At 41.5% G+C, this 22,621-nt stretch overlaps 1 protein-coding gene across 3 annotated transcripts in view; it reads left to right on the top strand.

Moving 5' to 3' along the window:
* med13a (mediator complex subunit 13a) overlaps positions 1-22,621 on the top strand; it is a 217,668-nt gene that overhangs the window by 166,793 nt on the left and 28,254 nt on the right. For all 3 annotated transcript variants that reach the window (XM_043718104.1, XM_043718103.1, XM_043718105.1), the window contains exons 19-23: positions 5,237-5,460; positions 5,608-5,800; positions 6,698-7,103; positions 11,753-11,972; positions 21,787-21,978. In XM_043718104.1, coding sequence (XP_043574039.1) covers positions 5,237-5,460; positions 5,608-5,800; positions 6,698-7,103; positions 11,753-11,972; positions 21,787-21,978 — 1,235 coding nt within the window. The remainder of the gene's footprint in view (positions 1-5,236; positions 5,461-5,607; positions 5,801-6,697; positions 7,104-11,752; positions 11,973-21,786; positions 21,979-22,621) is intronic.

Below are 22,621 nucleotides of genomic sequence, written 5' to 3'. Positions count from 1 at the left end.
CCAAGTGCGGTCTAACCAAAGTTTTATAGAGCTGCAACAAGATCTCACGACTCTTAAACTCGATCCCCCTGTTAATGAAAGCCAAAACACCATAAGCTTTCTTAACAACCCTGTCCACTTGGGTGGCCATTTTAAGCGATCTGTGTATCTGCACACCAAGATCCCTCAGTTCCTCCACACTGCCAAGAATCCTATCCTTAATCCTGTACTCAGCTTTCAAATTCTACCTTCCAAAATGCATCACCTCGCATTTATCCAGGTTGAACTCCATCTGCCACCTCTCCGCCCATCTCTGCATCCTGTCAATTTTTGAAATGTGAAATGTATTCTGATAGTGGTTGATTGTTCTATCCTCAGCAGTGCTGAAGAAGGTTAAAGTTCAAATCAAAAATTTGCTTTTATTTTAAAGTGGAAGTTGTTAGATCATATACTTTTCTTATTGAATCTGCTGAAATATTATAGCTGTACAATTTCCTAAAATACAAACCTTTATTTTGAGTCATTGGGTCAGTGCTGAGTTGTGGTATTTCTCCTTTTTATGATCAATGAGGGGTTGATTGATGGATTGTCATTTAACATGGCGTAACAAGTACTAATGCTTTCTGCAGAGAAATACCTTGTTTGTGATACTTTTATCGTGAGCTTGGGATGCTCCAATGTGCTTTACAACCAATGAATTTCCTTTTTGAAGCAGAATAGATGTTGTTTAGAAGGCAGCTAGTCTATAGATAAACAAGGTCCCAAAAATACAAAACACAAATGACAAGCTAAAAGTTGACCAGAATGTATGATCAATTCTATTCATTTGAATGATGCATTACAATGTTTTATGACCACTGTAAAGGGTAGATAGGACCTCAGTTTTGACCATGTTTGAAAGGATAATCAGCATTTCTCCAACAATGTAATATTTCCTTAGTGCTGTGTTTACGTTTCAGTTACATTGAGCTCAGGTCTCTGGAGTGGGATTTGGATCTAGAATGTTTTGATTTGAGCAAGAGTGAACCGCTCAACAAGCTGATGTTAAACTCCCTTTGTGCTCATTCTGCAGAAATGCTAATAGAACTAAAGAGCATTTATTGCTTTGATTTGGAGTAAAATGTATCTTGTATGTGAATGTGGGAAAGGTTTCAATGGTCCTATTTCAAAAAAAATGGTGAAGAAACCAGCACAGTTCTTAATGTCTTAAGTCGTGCAAAAGATTCCATGACTCCTATTTATTTGAATAAGTCTTGCTCAGACATCAGTAAGAGTGACAAAAGATCTGAATTAGGAGAAAGTGAGGACTGCAGATACTGGAGATCAGAGCTGAAAAATGTGTTGCTGGAAAAGCGCAGCAGGTCAGGTAGCATCCAAGGAGCAGGAGAATCGACGTTTTGGGCATAAGCCCTTCTTCAGGAATGAGGAAGGTATGCCAAGCAGGCTAAGATAAAAGGTAGGGAGGAGGGACTTGGAGGAGGGGCGTTGGGAATGCGATAGGTGGAAGGAGGTTAAGATGAGGGTGATGGGCCAGAGAAGGGGTGAGGGCGGAGAGGTCGGGAAGAAGATTGCAGGTCAAGAAGGCGGTGCTGAGTCCGAGGGTTGTGACTGAGATAAGGTGGGGTGAGGGGAAATGAGGAAGCTTGAGAAATCTGCATTCATCCCTTGTGGTTGGAGGGTTCCTAGGCAGAAGATGAGGCGCTCTTCCTCCAGGCGTCGTGTTGCCATGGTCTGGCGATGGAGGAGGCCAAAGACCTGCATGTCCTTGGCGGAGTGGGAGTGGGAGGGGGAGTTAGTGTTCAGCCATGGGGCAGTTGGGTTGGTTGGTGCGGGTGTCCTACAGGTGTTCTCTGAAACATTTCGCAAGTAGGCGGCCTGGGTCCCCAATGTAGAGGAGGCCACATCGGGTGCAGCGGATACAGTAAATGGTATGTGGAGGTGCAGGTGAATTTGTGACGGATATGGAAGGATCCCTTGGGGCCTTGAAAGGAAGTGAGGGGGGGAGGTGTGGGCGCAAAGTTTGCATTTCCTGCGGTTCAGGGAAGGTGCCGGGAGTGGAGGTTGGGTTGGTGGGGGTTATGGACCTGACGAGGGAGTCGTGGCGGGAGTGGACTTTCCGGAACGCTGATAAGGGAGGGGAGGGAAATATATCCTTGGTGGTGGGGTCTGTTTGGAGGTAGCGGAAATGATGAAGGATGATACGATGTATCTGGAGGTTGGTGGGGTGGTAGATGAGGACCAGTGGGCTTCTGTCCTGGTGGCGATTGGAGGGGCGGGGTTCAAGGGAGGAGATGCGGTGGAGAGCATCGTCAACCACGTCTGAGGGGAAATTGCGGCCTTTGAAGAAGGAGACCATCTGGATTGTTCGGTATTGGAATTGGTATTCCTGAGAGCAGATGCGGTGGAGGCGAAGGAATTGGGAATATGGGATGGCATTTTTACAGGGGACAGGGTGGGAGGAGGTGTAATTTAGGTAGCTGTGGGAGTTGGTCGGTTTATAGTAAATGTCCGTGTCGAGTCGGTCGCCCAAGATAGAAATTGAGAGGTCTAGGAAGGGGAGGGAGGAGTCTTAGACCGTCCATGTAAATTTGAGGTCGGGGTGGAAGATGTTAGTAAAGTGGATGAACTGTTCAACCTCCTCGTGGAAGCACGAGGTAGCGCCGATACAGTCATCGATGTAGCGGAGGAAAAGGTGGGGGGTGGTGCCAGTGTAGCTGCGGAAGATTGACTGTTCCACATAACCTCCACTCCCGGCACCTTCCCCTGCCACCGCAAGAAATGCAAAACTTGCGCCCACGCCTCCCCCCTCACTTCTCTCCAAGGCCCCAAGGGATCCTTCCATATCCGTCACAAATTCACCTGCACGTCCACACACATCACCTGCACCCGATGTGGCCTCCTCTACATTGGGGAGACAGGCTGCCTACTTGCGGAATGTTTCAGAGAACACCTCCGGGACACCCGCACCAACCAACCCAACTGCCCCATGGCTGAACACTTTAACTCCCCCTCCCACTCTGCCAAGGACATGCAGGTCCTTGGCCGCCTCCATCGCCAGACCATGGCAACACGACGCCTGGAGGAAGAGCGCCTCAACTTCCACCTAGGAACCCTCCTACCACAAAGGATGAATGTAGATTTCTCCAGCTTCCTCATTTCCCCTCCCCCCACCTTATCTCAGTCACAACCCTCGGACTCAGCACCGCCTTCTTGACCTGCAATCTTCTTCCTGACCTCTCCGCCCCCACCCCCTCTCTGGCCTATCACCCTCACCTTAACTTCCATCCACCTATCGCATTCCCAATGCCCCTCCCCCAAGTCCCTCCTCCCTACCTTTTATCTTAGCCTGCTTGGCACACCTTCCTCATTCCTGAAGAAGGGCTTATGCCCGAAACATCGATTCTCCTGCTCCTTGGATGCTACCTGACCTGCTGCACTTTTCCAGCAACACATTTTTCAGAAAAGATCTGAATTCCAGAGATGAGGTGAATGTGATTGCCTTTGACATCAGAGTAACATTTTATTGTGTGATAAGATTCCCAAGCAAAACTGACATTGCTTGTTGAAATCATACTTTGCCCAAAGGAAAATGGTTGTGGTTGCATCTCAGTTCCAGGACCCTATTACAGGATTTCCTTAAAGTAGATATTTTTCATCAATCTATTAATGAGTGTTGTGTCACACCTCGAGAGCAGGTGGGATTTGGACCTGGTCATGCTGTTACTGTGCCACAAGAGTCCTTTCAGGATCTTTCTAGATATTTTCTAATCGACCTAGTCAGAGATGTTGTTATACACCTCTGGTGCAGGTGGGACTTGAATCTGTTTCCTGACTCAAAGTTAGCAACAGTACCATTATGCCATAAGACCATTGGGGGAAGGTATTTTCTATTCAGCTTGTTCATGGATGTTATGACACTTCTCTGGAGCAGCTGGAACTTGACTTGACCCCAGGATAGGGTCACCTGGCTCAGAGGTAGGAACACTACCATTGCACCACGAGACCCCTTGAGTTCCTAGGCCCAACCATTTTCAGCTGTTTCATCAATTACCTCCTGTCATGAAGTGGGAATGTCTGCTGAAGATTGCACAAAGTTCAGGACCTTTCATCATGACTCAGAAGCAGCCAGCATTCCTGTGCCACAAGCTCTGGGCAACAATCAGGCTAAGACTTATGAGTAGCATGAATATTGCTTATCATGTAAGTGCCATGTACTGACCACCTCCTCAAAGAGAATCAAATCAGCATTGAATACTTTACCTTTAATACCTTTGGTGTTACCATTGACAAGAAACAGAACATGGACCACTCATAAGTATTGTGGCTACAAGGGCAGGTCGTTTGCTAAGAATTTTGCAGTAAGTACCTCATCACCTCACTTCCCAAAACCTGTCTATAAGGAACAAGTTAGTGATGAAATGTTCTCCATTTGCCTGGGTGAATGCAGCTCCAAAAATGCACCAGAAGCTTACTGCTATGTAGGGCAAATCATCATGTTAATTGGCACTCTGTCGCTACCTTCAACATTCATTCCCTTCACCATTGATGCCTAGTACCAACAGTGTGCACCATCTACAAGATTCATGTCAGCAGCTCACCAGCGCACTTTCTATCGTGCCTTCTAAACTTCTACCACCTAGAAGGACAAGGGCAGCAAATGCATTGGAGCGCCAATACCTCCCAATTCCCCTTTCTGCCACATGCCATCCTAATTTAGAACTATATCGCTGTTCTGTTATTATCAATGGGTTAACATCCTTGAACTTCTTTCATAAGCACAGTCTATGTACCCAACTCTTTTCTCCCCCCCCCCCCCCCAACACCCCCAATTCATGAATAGTAGTAGCTTAAGAAGGTGGCTTACCGACTCTGTTTATTGAGGTCCACATGCCAGAAAGGAAAAGTATTTTGAATTTCCTTTATATGTGGCATACAACATTAGTAGTATTGCTTGAGGAGTCAGAGCATCAGTTTGTTAAGGCAAAAAGCCTATTTCTATTTTGTAATTCTGCACCAAGATTCTACTCATGAAATGGGCCCTTTGGCGTGGTGATGGACTCAAACCTAAAGTAATGTGTTCAGCGAAGCCAAGCTGCTGCAATAACCTCAAACTCTTTGGTCAGAAAATGAAACTACATTGTGCAAATTGTCAAATATCAATTTGCAGAGAGGTGATGCATTGTAGCAAAACAAAGAGTGAGATAGTGAATACTTTTGAAGAAGTAGACCTTGAATAATATTCTTCCTCCTTGCACAGGTACAGATGAGTCTCCAGAGCCACTACCGATCCCAACATTTATGTTGGGTTATGAATGTGATTTTGTGGTGTTATCTCCATTTGCATTGCCATACTGGGAGAAGCTTCTTCTGGAGCCATATGGATCGCAGAGAGATATCGGCTATGTTGTGGTGTGTCCAGAAAATGAAGCACTTTTAAATGGAGCAAGAAGTTTCTTTCGTGATCTCAGTGCGGTCTATGAGGTAAATCGTGTTTGATTTATGTGACTATGTATTTAATATCTTCAAAAATAAACAATTTTATATTACCATTTGGTATAATGAACGTTTGATGTGCAACCTTGATGCAGAATTGTTGATAATGAACAAAAATTGTTGTTTGAAATATAGTCCTGCAGACTTGGGCAGCACAGGCCCATCTCAAAATTGCTTCCTGATGGAATCATGAAAGTTGGGACCAAAGCAGCCTTGAATATTGCAGAGCAGCCTGTAAATGACTGGTTCTCTCAGCACTGTGTGAATGCTAGCAATGAAGCATTTTCCAAACTGAAACTTTATGCTCAAGTGTGCAGACACGATCTGGGTAAGTGACTTATGACATCAGTAAAGGCAATGAAACATCACTCGGCATGATTCAAAAGTGAACACATTTCTTGATCACTGTATTGGCTAAGGTTTAAATTTATCTTGAGTAAAAGCAATTTATTGAAAATTACAGGATTTTCACAGATATGGCTGATCATTTTATTTATTTATAAATACTTCAACAGTTTTGAATTTATCACAAGCTCTGTTTGTTTTGACAATTCTGTTCTACTTAATTGTGGAATGAGAATCTAACAGTGGTGCAAAGTCTGTCCTATCTAGCACTTACAATGTTGATTGTCCAAGCATTTTCCTCACTGTAAATAAGATGGTCACAGTTGCCAGTAGCTGCACATCATCGTGCAGTGTTGTTCAAAAGGAAGTATTTAGAAAGCTTGATTTCACTCTCCCATTTACTTGCATCTGCTGCTTTTTCTGTCTTGGATTGTGAAAATGTCAGATGTGTGCTGGAAATAGAAACAAAAAACTGCTGGTGGTGTGCAATGCTTTTATCAGTTTCTGTAAAAAAAAAAATTAACATTTTCAGGTTGAGAATCTTGATCACAACTGTCAAAAGGTCTTGGTTTGAAAAACTAATCTTTGGAGTCATACAGCACACAAATGGGCCTTTTGGCTCAACTCGTCCATGTCCGCCAGGTTTCTAAACTGAACTAGTCCCATTTGCCTGCATTTTGCCTGTGTCCCTCTAAACCTTTGCTCTCCATGTATCTGTCCAAATGTCTTTTAAATGTACTTCTTTTCTATCTCTCTTTTATGTCTGTGAATATGCTGTGTTACCAACTCCTTCTAGCTTTAAATGAGAAGCAGATGGCTTTGATTAATGCCTGAGAAATTTGAAATTAATATACTAATATAAAAATTGCTCTTGTTTCAGGTCCATATCTTGCTGGTCAAACATTGGACAGTTCGTTATTCTCGCAACCTAACCCCATTTCCTCTTGCAATCGATCCAGTACATTACAAACTCCTGTACAAGTTCCTGCTGGAGGTTCATCTGCATCTTCCACCAGTGCTCCTGTACCATCTGGTACTTTAGCAAACACTGCCATAACTGGCACAGTAGCTAGTAGTACTACTTCGAATGTGGCTTCAATACCTGTGAACCTGACCAGCGTATCTGCTGCAGTAAAACCGTCTTCCTCTTTTCCTCCATTTGCACATTTGAATAATTCCTCCAGTGCTGTGACTGCACAAAGCTCAGCCTCCCAGCAGAGTAATGGTATCTCTGGTGATTCAACAGTTGGTGGAATGGGACAACAACACCAGGAACCTCCAGAGAGGTGAGATTGATGTACTTTTTGTGATCTATGTAAGTGCAAATGTTAGCATCTAAAATCATGTGCTGTTGTTAAAACATAGTTACTTCATTGGAGGTCATTGTTTCTGAATGCAAAAAAGATCGTCAGGAGCATGGTTTTCTTGTTGACCTATATACAGAATGGTTACTGGTCAGCAGGCTTTTAAAGTCTGCATTGCAGATGTTGTCACACGAATGCTATATTTTCAGGCTTAACATCAGGTAAAGTTAATAAGAGGGAGGTCCCTCGAGTCTGCTGTTCCATTCGGTCAGGTGATGGCTGACCTTTAACCTACTACCCATCTATCCTCATATCTCTTAGCCAGCGCTAACCTGTTAATTTCAGATTTAAAATTATCTATTGAGATAGGAAAAACTTATTACACAAACTTCATTCTTAGTCGTGAGTCCTGGCATGGATTTTGTTACATCCATGCACAAAACTCATTCACAGTTAAAACAAAATCTGCTCTGCGTTTTCCTTATTAGTTCTTTTATAGCTATAAAAACTTGAATAAACCCACTCATTAACCTTGTATGCTCTAGATGATGCAAGCCTAGTTTATGATATCTATACTTGTAACTGTTTGGGCGGCATGGTGGCACAGTGGTTAGCACTGTTGCCTCACAGCGCCAGAGACCCGGGTTCAATTCCCGCTTCAGGTGACTGACTGTGTGGAGTTTGCACATTCTCCCCGTGTCTGCGTGGGTTTTCTCCGGGTGCTCCGGTTTCCTCCCACAGTCCAAAGATGTGCAGGTCAGGTGAATTGGCCATGCTAAATTGCCCGTAGTGTTAGGTAAGGGGTAGATGTAGGTATATGGGTGGGTTGCGCTTTGGCGGGGCGGTGTGGATTTGTTGGGCCGAAGGGCCTGTTTCCACACTGTAAGTAATCTAATCTAATCTAAAACTTAATCTTTGGAGCTTGGGCAATTTTCTAGTTAAGCTGTGTTGCACTCCACTCAGTGCTTGTATACCATTTCTAAGGTATGGTGCCCAAAACAATATTGAGTACTTCAAATGTTGTCTCGCTTGAGTTAGATGTAAAATTAATTAAGTACAAAATGAGACCATTTTGCCTATCTGGTCCATTTTGGCTTTCTGAGGAACAACCTAGACAGTCCCATTCCCTTACAATCCATGTAGCCCTGCAGGTTTAAGGAAGTATTTTTAAAACATTTCTCTGCATTTTTGACAGTGGACTGAAGTGGGAAACCAAGGAATGTGGAAGGGATTGCTGCACACTTTAAAAGCAACCTTCCAACACTTATTGTGACTGTTGTTTACAGTGTTGCCTTTTGAAGCAGTGAAGATAGATTACTAGAGAATGACTGGCCTCGGGGACTCTGTGCAGAATGAGATTTGGCTGGCAGCAAGTAACTGGTCTGTGGAGTTGTTGATGAGAGCCTCCTGCCTGTCGACAAATGTAATTGGGTAGCTTGTGGATGTGAATGATTTAACAAGAAGCCTTCAGACTTATGGAAGGGGAGTTGGTATCCTTTATTGCTACAGTAGAAAAGCACTTTAATGCCTGATGAAAACCAAATTATTTTCCCTCACTAGTTGCTGTAATCTGTGATTCTTAACCAGTAAGTCAGAAATTTTATAAATTGTGAACCATTCACTTTGTGCCTGCTGTTTTGAGGTGAAAACATCTGGAGAAGATCAACGAGCAATGCTTTTCTTAAAAAAAAAATGTTAACGGATTATGGGTTTTGCTTGCGTTTATTGTCCATCGCTAGTTGTCCTTAAGAAAGTGGGGATGAACTGCCACCTTCAATCATTGTAGTCGTGTGCTCCAGGTAGACGCACATTGCCTTTATTGAGGGAGTTTCAGGATTTTGATCCAGTGACACTGAAGGAAGGGTGACATGTTTCCAAGTCTGGATATTGAGTGGCTTGGAGGGGAGCTTGCAGGTTGTGGTGTTTCCATGTACTTGCTGCTCTTGTCCTTCTAGATGGTAATGGTCGTGGGTCTGGAAAATATCTAAGAAGCCTTTGTGAATTTCTGCAGTGCATCTTGTAGATGATGCACACTGCTGCTACTGAATATTGGTGATGGATGGAGTGGATGTGGTGCCAGTCATGCAGGCTGCTTTGTCCTGAATGATATCAAACTTCCTGAATGTTGCTGAAGATGTGCTCAACCAGATAAGTGGGAGTATTCCATCTGACTTGTGCCCTGTGGATGGTGCTACGATTTTCAGGGATCAGAAAGTGAATTACTGAAGCAATTGTAGCTTCTGATCTGCTATTCTATTTATATGGTTAGTCCAGTTCAGTATCTGGTCAGTGATAAGCCCAAGTCATTTGATAGTGATTTTAGTGATGGTGATGCAATTGAATGTCAGGGACAGTGGTTAGATTCTCTCTTGTTGGATATGGTCATAGCCTGGTATTTGTATGGTGATACATTAGTTACCCACTTTCCATCCCAAGGCTGAATATTGTCTAGGTCCTGCTGCATTTGGACATAGACATCTGAGGAGATGACATAGACCATTGAACTGCTTTCTCAGCTTTTTCCTCCATCCAAAACACCATGCTCTTTTGTCTGTTAGTGCTTATATGTTTGTGTGTATATGTATGTGTATCATAAGGGGTTCAGAGCTTTCCCTAGTCAAGTTACATATTGACAGTTCATAATTTACCTGTAGCTAGGAAGTATAGAAACCCGACCTGTCCTTTGTTAATCTAGGACTAAAAGACAAGAGAATTGGGAAATTTTGCATACTTTGGTAAAATCTTTTACATCTCCGGAGTAGTGGGACTTGATTTCCAATACAATATCTCTTTTGGATGTGATCCAATCCAATTTCCTTTTGAAATCATTGCTTCTGTTCCAACTGTCTTTGTGGGCAGAAGGTTCCAGGTCATTATCCTCGTTATGTTAATAAAACGTTTTTCTCTCAATCCCACTGCAGTATTTGCACTAAATCTTAAACCTGTATTCTGATTCTTGTATTATCAGCTAAAGGGAACAGTTTTTCCTTGATTACCTTTCCAAACTTGTTGTAGTCTTATATACTGCTATAAAATCACTCCTCATACTCCTTTGCTCCAAGGAGAGCAATCCAGCTTTTCCAACCTATTTTTGTGACCAACGTTTGTCATCCCTGGAACCAAATGTCTTCTGAACTCTTTTTTTCATGGATCTTTGCTTCTTTCCTAAAGTGTAACTGGTTGCAGGCTTCACATTGGATGAGAGCCATTTCTTTTGGGCCTTGTGGTATTTGCAACTATAACAGTGATACTGTGAAATGAAATGCAGTAGTAATGCAACAAATCTTAAAAGGCATTTCATTGATTCTGTATTTGTTTTCATGTGAATGTTACATCTAATGTAGATCTCTCAGAATTCAAAGTGTTGCAATTTATCACAGATTTAGGAAAATAATAAAAGAAAGTAACAAACTTTCTGGCTTGATTAGTTCAAAAGCAGTTATATTTATGTTTGGACCCGAGCACAAAAGAGTTACTTGAGCATTGACCTTTTCAAAGCGATGTATCAAGTAAATAGCTAAACTTAGTGCTCAGATTATTGGTTTGCAAGATGATCTGCCAGATAGCAATAGATCAGAAGTGGTACTTGTGATACTGCCCTAGTAGTGATGTTGTCTCAACCTGGTAAGTATTAATTCCTAAACTGTCTTTTGTGGTGAGGGTTATCCATGGCATTTAATTCTCTAGCTCACACGAGGGGAATAAACCACCATCTTTATAAATCCTTATGAATTTGGTCTTTTCAATGCAAACATGACTTCTGACCTGCATTGTGGGGTGAATTATAGACATATTTTGGTTCTAGGCTCCTCCTTCCTCTCCCCCTCTCCCTCCTGGATCCTGACAGTCTTACTAGTGAGAAAGTTTCAGGAAATCTTGGACTTTAAGTCTATATCAATGGCAATGTGGATCCAGATAGACAGCCTAACATTCTCAACACCTTCCTGGGGTTTTGGAGACTTAACAATCTAGCCATTGTAAACCAAATACTGCTTCTGTTGCCTTAAACTGTGAATCTCTTGCAATTTCCTTCCAGTGATCACTCCAAGCCTACCTTTTTAATCTTTGATAACCACATCCCACAGGCCTATTGTTAGATCATCAAACAGGTCACATCATTCCTTCATTTCACCTAAATTAAAATACCTGTCCAAAACAAACCAATCTTAAAATCTTAAGTTTCTTTGCAGTGTCAACTTGGGAAGTTTGCGTTCTAAGCATATGCCCACAATTAACTGGATTGAGACTGCCCAAATTAATTTGTCTGAGGATTTTTTCAGTCTGCTGTCTTCAGAAGACTCACCCTTTCATTTTATGAGCTAGATTTTCTTCAGATCCTATAAGAGAAAGACATGGGCTAATACTATACATTTTAATTTTGCAAAGTCTTGTTTTGTATTATTGCTGAAGTAACAGATAATTATAGAACAACCTCGGTTATCAGAACGTCAATTATCCGAATTTGAATTATCTGAACAAGATCTCAAGGTCCTGTAAAAACATTATCCGTTATCCGAACGCCATTATCTGATCAAAATACTCCCTGCCCATCTTGTTTGGATAATCGAGGTTATTCTGTATATGTAATCTTTGTTGTCCTATTTAATTTTTGTACTTTATTTGTATTGTAGCACCATGGACAGGGATAAAATTGGGGTCCCAACAGAGGGGGAGTCTCATGCCATCATTTATCCACCATCCATCGTTGTGTACATTGTGGATCCTTTTACTTACAATGCAGAGGACGAAAGATCGTCATCTTCAAATGTTTGGACACTTGGGCTATTACGCTGCTACCTAGAGATGATTCATTTCTTACCAAAACACATCAAGAATGCAATATCTGTGCAAGTGAGTGTACTTCTTAAATGTTGAATGGTACAGTAAATAATTGTAGAAGAGATGGTACATTTAACACATGTGTCTTTCAAATTGGTCCAAGTTGCCTTCATAAAAATACTTCCTGACTCACTCAGTATAGCAAGGCATAGTTTGAAGGGCCATCTCCTCCCATTTACTCTTATGTTCCCTTCTAGTGGTGCAAAACAGAATTGCAGTGATTCATGGATATAAAACCTCACCATCCCTCAACCAGAGTATGTAGTACCATGAAAAGCTTAGAAATGATTTTTTTCCCCCCCTAGATCACCATGAACGTCTTGGAAGAAACTAACGAAAATTAATAACATGGTCTTCCGTGTAGTAGGATGTAAAGGAAATGTATTGCTTTATTTTATTGGGCAAAGCTTTAAGTTTGCATACATAATTTTCTTCAAAGCCTGTATAAATCTTATAAAAACATTACATAGTTACATAGGCTAATTCTTTTATTAACCTAATCTTTCAAACTGTAATATTATAATCATACTGTTTGCGACATCTTCAAAAAATTTCAAAAAATGCTATGGGTTACTTTTTTCCAGAGTAAATATTTTTAAACTAATTATACAGACTTGGAAGAGTTTTTTTTAAATTGAAGTACTTTGTTGGTTGAGCTCAGCAGTTATTGCAGTCTTATCTCTTTGAGTGGGTTCGCAACGCACTTCAGCTTTTTCAAATTTGGCTTAAATGATTACATAATTCACTTTATGGTAGGGGAAGGAGCCAGGAGTCAGATTATTTTACACTTGCCCTTCTTAATATAAAGCAGGCTGATTTAATGCATTCAAATTCAAGTATTCTTAAAATAAGTTACTCGAGGTGTTACCCATTCAATTTTACTCAAGCTTGTCTACTTGATCTTAAATTTTTTCTAATACTTCTGTCGTTATCTCTCCTAATTTTTAAAATTATCATGCTAATCCTAAATCATTTTAGTGTTGTCCAAACAATCTTCCTGCTGGCATGAATTGTTTATATCTTGGTTTATGCTGTCCCATTGCACTTTTTTCTGGTGAACAATGCCTTGGAGAACTAGCTAATTCTTAAAAAAAAAGTCATAATAGTGTAATCAAGTATTATCTATTTAAATTACTCTAACATTCGGAGCTGTTTAGTGAAATTAGAATTACTATCAAGGGGTCTCTATTTGGTTCAGCAGAAAATGTTTACAGTGAGCCACTTGTTTGAACAGTGTTTTCTCAGCATGTGCGTATGTAATCTGTTTGTTTTGATCTTTGTAGTCCTCTGCGGTGCAGGATCTGAACAAAATAATGGATGTGCATGTATGTGTAACTGAACTGTTCCCGTGCCAGTACCAGCTGCTCTGAAGACAAGAGAGTAGCTGATACTTGTTTTTGTTAGTTCAGTTGCTTAATGTTTGATCAGGACTCTATGATTTTGTTCAGTTTCAATTAAATACTTAATATCAATTATCACTTGAGTAGATCCTTTCATTTGGGAGGGAAGGGTGTGATTGGTGAAATAGGAAGATATAAATAGGAGTATTGTGTTAAAATAGTCTGCACTTTAATAATGCTGCTGCTTGGTTGTGATATGTAGTGCCTAGTGACTTTTGCCCTAAAACACATTGTTAGACCCAATTCAAAAAGTTATACTTTCTTCAGAGGCAGAAAGGGGTAGGTCCTTTTGTGCTGCTACTAATTCCTAGTGGCTACTTTAGGAGTAGTGGAGAGACCAAGGACATTACTCCTTCAGGTCAGAAGATAGAATTGTTTATTGCAACTGAGGCAAAGTAGCGTAAAGGTACATGAAAACAGTATTAATTTTTCACAAAGGCAATACCTTACTTTGCTGTAAATGGATCCATTGGCAGTGAAGGAGATGTTTGACCTCTGGTTTTCCATATTTAGTAGATCGTATTCAGTGGAGCAGCTGAAAATGGGGGAAATATGAAATTGCATTATTTTAGGATTTTGAAATGCTAAGGAACATTTGTTCTTGCTGTTTACTGAGTTTGTGACGTACCTGCATTGGCCAATATTTTTATGAAAAAACATGCAAGCTGCCTAACCCAGTACTTCATGGATATTTCTCAGTGGGATCCCATTTTTATCCTTCAATAGATGATGATTTTTGGGGTTTAAAAGTTGTAGAGAGAGATGGGGATTTAGTGGCTGTCAGTTCTTTAGCAAGAGAAGGATGGCACCAAAATAAAATGCAACAACGTGATAGTAACTTTCAGTATTTAATTAAAGTTTGTGCTGTTTATAATAGGAAGTCCTATTTTTAAAGATCTGTGTAACGATTCTTGTGCTGCTTGCTGGGCCTAATGAGCCATGGAGCAGGCATGTAGTAGTGCCTGACAGTGTGGTTTATTGTGCACCTCTAAGCTCCAGTCGACATCTAGACTTGATTAGTGTTGAGACTTGATGCAAACAGGTGCGCTCAAGACAGAGTTGATGATATAGTGATTTTATTCACTGGAGTAGTAATTCACACAGAGGTAATATTCTGGGGTTTGAATCCCATCATGACAGATGGTGGAATTTGAATTTGATCTGGAATCAAGACTGTAATGATGACCATGAACTCATGGTTGATAGTTGCAAAAATCTACCTGGTTCACTGCCCTTTAGGGAGGAAAACTGCTGTCTATACCTGGCCTCCATGTTACTTCAGATTAACATCAATGTGGTTGACTCTTTAAAAATCCTCTGAAATGGCTTAGTGACCTTAGGAGTTCTTAACATTGACTGTGGACACATGACATCCAATCAGATATGGGTAATGAAACTACCTGCTGGTCTATTTGGATTTCCAGAATGCCTTTTGACGAGGTGCCACATAGGCTGCTAAATAAGATCAGAGCCCATGGTGTTAGGGGCAGAGTACGGGCCTGGATAAAGGATTGGCTGACTGGCAGAATGCAGAGAGTAGGGATGAGGATATTTTTCAGGTTGGCAGCTGATGACTAGTGGATTTCTCCAAGGGTCAGTATTGGGACCACAACTATTTATGATATACATTGATGATCTGGAGGAAGGAACTGAGGGTTTTGCTGCTAGGTTTGCAGATGACAAAAGATAAGTCTATTTGGGGTAGCATAGTAGTTCAATAGTTAGCATTGCTGCCCTACAGCGTCAGGGACCCGGGTTTGAATCCACCTTTGGGCGTCTGTCTGTATGGAGTTTGCACTTTCTAAACGTGTCTGTGTGGGTTTCCTTCGGGTGCTCTGATTTCCTGCCATGGTCCAAAGATGTGCATGCCAAGTGGATTAGATATGGTAAATTCAGGGTTACGGGGATAGAATAGGGGAGCGGGTCTGGATGGGATGCTCTTTGGAGGGTCAGTGTGCACTTGATTGGCCAAATGGCCTGCTTCCACACGAGGGATTCTGAAATTCTATTCTATGATTCTAAAAGGAGGGACAGGTAGTATTGAGGAAGCAGAGGCTGCAGAAAGACTTGGACAGGCTAGGAAAGTGGCAAAGAAGTGACAGATGGAATATAGTCTGTGAATGTGATCTTATGCATTTTAGTGGGAAGAAAGAGATGTAGACTATTTTCTAAATGGATAAATGTTTCAGAAATTTGTAGCACAAAGGAACTTTGGGAGTTTTAGTTCAGGCCTTAACATGCAGGTTCAGTTGTCAGTTAAATGAATATTGGCATTCATTTCAAGAGGGCTAGAATACAAGAGCAGAGATGTGCCACTGAAGCTGTATAAGACTCTGGTTGGATCACATTTGGAATACTGAGAGTTTTGAGCCCCATATTTAAGGATTTGCTGGCCTTGGAGGGAATCTAGAGGAGGTTTACAAGAATGATCCCAGGGTAATAGAGATTTTTATATGACGGAATGGTTGAGGACTCTGGTTCTGTACTCAGTGGAGTTTAGAAGGATGAGAGGGGATCTGATTGAAACTTAGAGAATACTGAGAGTCTTGGATAGGTGGACTTGAAGATAGTTTCTCCTACGAGTGGAAACAAGAGCTGAGGATGCAGTCTCCAAGTGAAGGGACAACCCTTTAGAACTGGGATGAGGAAGATTATTTTCAGCCAGAGGGTGGTTAATCTGTGGGACCCATTGCTGCAGAGAGCTCTGGAGGCCAAGACATTTTGTTTTTCAGACAGATAAATAGGTTCTTGATTGGTAAAGGGCTCAAGGGTTAAGGGGCGAAGGCAGGACGATGGGGTCAAAGAACATATCAGCCAGGATTGAATGGCAGAGCAGACTCAGCTTTAATTCTGCTCCTAATCTCATGGTATTAAGATTACCACATTATTGTGTTGAGTAGCATTGATATTGTGCTAAATGGGATAGAACAGATCTAGCAACTCAAGGCTGTGGAGCTGTAGCCATCAACTGAATTGTACTCCCAACACAATCTGCAATCTCATGTCCCGGCATATTCCCCACTCCACCAATACTATGTGATCAGGGCATTAGCCCTGGTTTAATGAAGAGTGCAGGAGAGCATGTCAGAAGCAGGTATATCTAAAAATTGGGTTTTTAGTTTCCAGTGAAGCATGCCGAACAGCATAAACAGCAAGTGAAAAAGTAAAGTAATTCCTAACCAACAGATCAGATCTAAACTTTGCAATGGTGTCACAACTAGTTGTGAAATGTGGTGGACAATTAAATAAGTTGCTGGTTGAGGAGATTGTACACATCCCCATCTTCAATAATGGGAGAGCCCAGCAGATTAATGCATAAGGTATGGTTGAAGCATTTGCAACAGTTTTGAGCCAGAAGTGCAAAGCGGATGATCTATCCCTGCCTTTCCTGGAGATCTCCAGCATCACAGGTGCCAGACTTCAGGCACTTTGATTTACTCCATGTGATATCAAGAAGCGGTTGAAGGCACTGGACATGACAAAGGCAATGAGCCCTGACGATTTTCTGGCAATAGTACTGAAGGTTTGTGCTTCAGAACTACTTGTGTCCCTAACCATGCTGCTCCAGTGCAGCTGCAAAGTGACATCTACCTAATCATGTGGAAATTTGCTCAGGCACACACAAAGCAGATTAGTCCAACCCAGCCAATTACTTGCCCCATCAGTCTTCTTTCAATCATCAATAAAGTGATGGAAGAAGCCATTAACAGCGCTATCACGTTGCATGCACTTAGCAAAAGAATGTTGACTGATGTTCCATTTAGATTCCACCAAGATCACTCAGCTGCTAATCTCATAATTGTGTTGGTCCAAACATTGACAAAAGAGCTCAGTTCCCGAGGTGACGTGCCTGTGAATGACTGACTGCCCTTCATATCAAGGCTGCATTTGACCAAGTGTGGCATCAAGAAATTCTGTCAAAGCTGGAGTTGTTGGGAATTAGGGGTAAAACTCTCCATTGATTAGAGTGATACCTGGCATAAAGGAAGATAGTTTGAGGTGCATTAATCCAGCTGTAGGACGTCTCTGCAAGAGCTCCGAGGGATAATGTCTTCAGCTGCTTCATCAATGACCTTTGCTCCATCAAAAGATCAGAAATGGAGATGTTCACCATTGTTCATCAACATGCATAACTCCTTGGATACCCCTCAGAAGTAGTTCATTCCTAAATGCAGTAAGATTGGGACAGTATCCAGTACAGGGCTAAAAAGTGGGAAGTAACGTAAGTTTTGCACAAGGCATTGATCATTTCCGACAAGAGAGAATTAACTATCATTCCTTGACATTCATTTGTATCACCATCACTGAATCATGCACTATCAAAATCCTTGGGCTTACCATTGATCAGAAACTGAACTGAGCTAGTCACAAAACACTGACTACAAGAGCAGGTGAGACGCTAGAAATACTGCAATGAGTAACTCAACTCCTGACTCCCCAAAGTCTGACCACCATCTACAAGGCACAAGTCAGGAGTTTGAGGGAATACTTCCAACTTAGCTGGAAGAGTGCAGCTCCAATAACATTCAAGAAGCTTGACTTCATTAAGGACAGAGAAACCTGTTTGATTACATACCTACGAGCGTCCACTCCCTCCACTATTGATGCTCATTAGCAGCAGTGTGTACTTTCTACAAGAAGCACTGCAGAAATTCAGCAAAGCTCCTTAGGCAACACCAAATCCTCCACCACTTCCATCTGAAAGGAGAAGGGCAGCAGATACATGGGAATATCACCAGCTGCATGCTCCCCTTCAAACCACTCACCATCCTTAATTGAAAACGTGTCACTCGGTCAAAATCCTGGAAATCCCTCCCTGACTACCTACAGCATATGGACTGCAGCTGTTCATGAAGGCAACCTCCCACCATCTTCTCAAGGGCAATTAGAAATGGGAAATAAATGCAGGCCAGCCAGTAGCAGCCATATCCCTTCAGTAAGTAAATAAATAAAAAGACTTAGGGAAACCAGTATGAAACTTGTTCACACTCTTCCCCTACCACCAAATTGAGCATTGTGCTTCCATGTCATAGAACCATGGAGCCACTTCTGGTTTTTCAAAACAGAGTATCTCCAACATGACTTATATTATAACGCTGAAGGTGACCCCTAAATCTCATCTGATGGACCCCACTGGGGTTGTGACCTATGATTTGGAATCCCTGGTCTAGTCATTTTGAATTGTTGTCTTCCATTCTTTTTTATTGTTAAACTACATTTTAACATGTCCTGATTTCCATTTGTTCCTTTTGAATTCTTCTAGCTTCTTACCTTTCATAGGCCATTCAATATTCTGTATGTTTCAGTTAGATCCCTCCTCATCCTTCTAAACTCCATTGAATATAGACCCAGAGTCCTCAAAGGTTCCTCATATATTAAGTTTTTCATTCCTGGGACTATGCTTGTGAGCCTCCGCTGAACACACTCCAGGGCCAGTACATCCTTCCTGAGATATGGGGCCCAAAACTGCACACATTAATGTGGTCTGACCAGAGCTTTATAAAGCTTCAGAAGTATATCCTTGCTTTTATATTCAAGTCCTCACAAAATAAATACCATCATTGCATTTGCCTTCCTAACTACTGACTAAGTCTGCAAGTTTACCTTGAGAGAATCCTGAACTAGAACTTCCAAGTCTCTTTGCACTTCACTTCAGACTTCTGAATTTTCTCTCCATTTAGAAAATAGTCCGTGCCTCTTCTTCCTATCAAAGTGTATGACCTCACACTTTGCCATGTTGTACTCCATCTGCCGCCACTTTGTCCACTCTAAGCTGCCTAAATGCTTCTGCAGCCTCCCCGCCTCTTCAGTGATACCTGTCCCTCTACCTATCTTTAGATCGTCTGCAAACTTGGTCAGAATGCTCTCAGTTCCTTCATTTAGATCATTCATGCATAAAGTGAAAAGTTGTCCCAACACTGAGCCTTGAAGAACACCACTTGTCACCGGCTGCCATCCTGAGAAGGACCCTTTTATCCTCACTCTCTGCTGTCTGCCAGATAGCCAAGCTTCTATCCATGCTGGCACCTTGCCTCTGACACCATGGGTCCTTATCTTACTCAGTAGCCTTCTGTATGTCCCTTGTCAAAGGCCGCCTTGAAGTCCTGGGAGATAACATCCATTGGCTCTCCTTAGTTTAACCTGCTTGTTACTTCCTCAATGGATTCTAGTGGATTTGTCAAGCATGACCTCTCCTTGATAAAACCATGCTGACTTTGCCCTATTTTACCATACACTTAAAAGTATTCAGAAATGTCATCCATCACAATAGATTCCAGGATCTTACCCACAGCTGAGGTTAGTCTAATCTGTCTGTGTTTTTCTGTCTTTTGCCTTACTCCCTTTTTAAACAAGGGTATAACATTAGTGATTTTCCAGTCTTCTGGGACTGTCCCCCATTCTAGCAATTCCTGAAAGATTACCACTAACACCTGCTATCTCTTCAGTTATCCAACTTTAGACCATTCACTTTTTCTAGCACCACCTTCTTGTTGATGGCCACCATACTCAGCTCTGCCTCATTTTTGAATTTTCAAGATATTACTCGTGCCTTCCACCATGAAGACTGACATGAAGTAATTGTTCAGTTCCTCAGCCATTTTCTTGTTCCCCACGACTTTCGCTCCATCGTCCTTTTCCAACAGCCCAATGTCCACTTTTGCCTCTCCTTTGGCCTTTTCATATCTAAAGAAACTCTGGCAGTCTTCATATTACTGGTTGGCTTATCCTCATTTAATCTTCTCCCTCCTTAATTCTTTTTTCTTTTTGTTGCTTTTTGTTGGTCTTTGTAAGCTTCCCAATCCTCTGATTTCCCACTGCCCTTTGCCACGTTATATGGTTTTTTGCTGTCCCTGACTTCTCTAGTCAGCCATGGTTGCCTCATCCTCCCTGTACAATGCTTTTTTCTCGGGATGAATCTCTGTTGTGTCTCCAGAATTACCCCCAGAAACTTCTGCCATTGCTGTTCCACTGTCTTGCCTGCTAGGCACCTCTCCCACTCAGTCCTACATAGCTTCTCCCTCATGCATCTGCAGTTGCCTTCATTCAGCTGTAATACCATCATCTCTGATTCAGTCTTCTCCCTCTCAAACTGCAGAGTAAATTCAATCATATTATGATCAATGCCTCAAAAGGATTTCTCCACCTTAAGCTCCTTTATCAATTCTGCCTCATTGCACAACACTAAGTCCAGTATTGCCTGTTCCCTAGTGGGTCCCCTCACAAGCTGCTCCAAAAAGCCATCTCATAGACATTCCACAAATTCATTTTCTTGCAGTCCACTACCAACTTGATTTTCCAAGTCCACCTGCATATTGAAATCCCCATGATCACTGTAACTTTGTTTTTCCTACACATCTGTTCTACCTCCTAGTGTATCAGCTCTTGACTACTGTTTGGAGGCCTATACATAACTCTAACCATGGTTCTTTTTACCTTTTGCGTTTTATCAATTCTACCCACACAGATTCTACACCATCCTACCCTACTTCATTTCTTACTATTGATTTAATTTCATACAAATAAGGCAACTCCACCCCCTCTGCCCACTTGCCTGTCTTTTCAATATAATGTATAAACTTTAATATTCAGCTCCCAATCCTGATCCCCTTGCAGCCTTGTCTCTATGATGCCCACCACACCATATCTGCCAATTTTGATCTTTGGCACAAGCTCATTGACCTTATTCCTTATACTACATGCATTCAGATATAACACTTTAAGTCCCGTATTGACCGCCCCTCCTCCTCTTGTCATTCGTTTGTCCAGTGCGCTTCTACTGTGGTCCCAGCACAGTTCCAATGAAGGCTGTCCCATCAGAACTGGTCCCTTCTTCCCCATCACTATGCCCCTTGAATTTAAATCCATTTCTCCCACACCAATCTTTGAGCCACACGATTACTTAACCTTATTGGCCCTATGCCAATTAGCTTGTGGCTCAGATAGTTATCCAGAGATTATTACCTTTTTGGTTCTGCCTTTTGGTCAAGAAATTAAAAGGTGCCAATCCTGTGGAACCGCATTTTATCATAAACACTTGTTATTTGTCTCATCGTTATGAGTAATGATCTAAGGCATTTAGAGAGTAGCAAAAAGATGATTTAAAAAAAAATGGCTGACTTGAATTTCTGAAGTTCTGTTTACATCCTCAGGGCATCTGAAAATGATTTACAGCCAACTACGTGCTTTTGAAGTGTAGTCACTATTGTAATATGGAAAGCAGTTTCAAGTTTCTCTGAAACCGCCTTCCTTTCCCCTTACATTATTCTTGCGTGCTTCAGGAGTAATATCAGAGACAGCTAGCTGTCCTAGCTTAAACACTCCGCTATGGGGATAGTGCATTTTTTTTAATGTTGCTTGCTTATTTAAGAATTTTAACAAATTGAGCCTAGGTTCACTTCCAGTTTTTATTTCTCTTGTCTTTGCAGATTGTCCCATGTCAGTATCTGTTACAGCCTGTGAAAAATGATGATCGGCACCTGTACTCCCAGCACCTTAAATCTTTGGCGTTTTCTGTGTTCACTCAATGCCGGAGATCATTACCATCCTCCACCTATGTCAAAGCACTGACTGGCTTTGGCCCAGGCTTGGCCTTAGACAGCACCTTAAAGAGTCCAGATGTGAGTAAAAACTCTTCACTTCATAACCTTTACAAACCAAAGTGATCTGGCCCATTTTTGATTGAAGGCAATTTTCCTAAAGTCAATATGGCCAACCTGAATATGACTTTTGCTTTCCCCCAACTCTAGCATTGAATTTGTTTTATTTTTCCAGTTCTTTATGCTTTTAAGAAATGACTTATGTAGATTTTCTCTTGAGCCAAAGTCAATACCCTGATAAAACATCTAATTGAAACTTTTGAAGTGTCTTGTTTCAAAACAGGAATTTCAACAGGCAATATCTTTTTATGCTCTGATTTCTTATCCAGTTAGGGTGTAGAATATGACTACAAAATTTGAAATGCATCTAAAGAGTAAAGATTGCAATTGAATGTGAAAGATAGGGATAAAGTATGAATAAAATGTTTTTCATTAAACACTTGCATTTGGTGTTTCACACCGAAAGTGGGAGACTACTTTGCTTAATCTGTATGTAGTGTGAGAAAGGAAAGCATTTTAAAAACTGAGATTACAAAGTTAAGTTTGTAGTTTTTTGATCTGAAATATTTTGACACTGAATTTCGGATGGAATTGAACACAATGGGAATCTTGCTCATGTTGGCTGTGCATGTGTATCCATAGGTAACAAAAGCACAGATAATAG

This window comes from Chiloscyllium plagiosum, chromosome 28 (genome assembly GCF_004010195.1).
Source record: "Chiloscyllium plagiosum isolate BGI_BamShark_2017 chromosome 28, ASM401019v2, whole genome shotgun sequence".
In the NCBI taxonomy this organism is placed as follows: domain Eukaryota; kingdom Metazoa; phylum Chordata; class Chondrichthyes; order Orectolobiformes; family Hemiscylliidae; genus Chiloscyllium; species Chiloscyllium plagiosum.
Note: the sequence above shows the minus strand (reverse complement) of the source record. Positions and strands in the feature narration are given on the sequence as shown.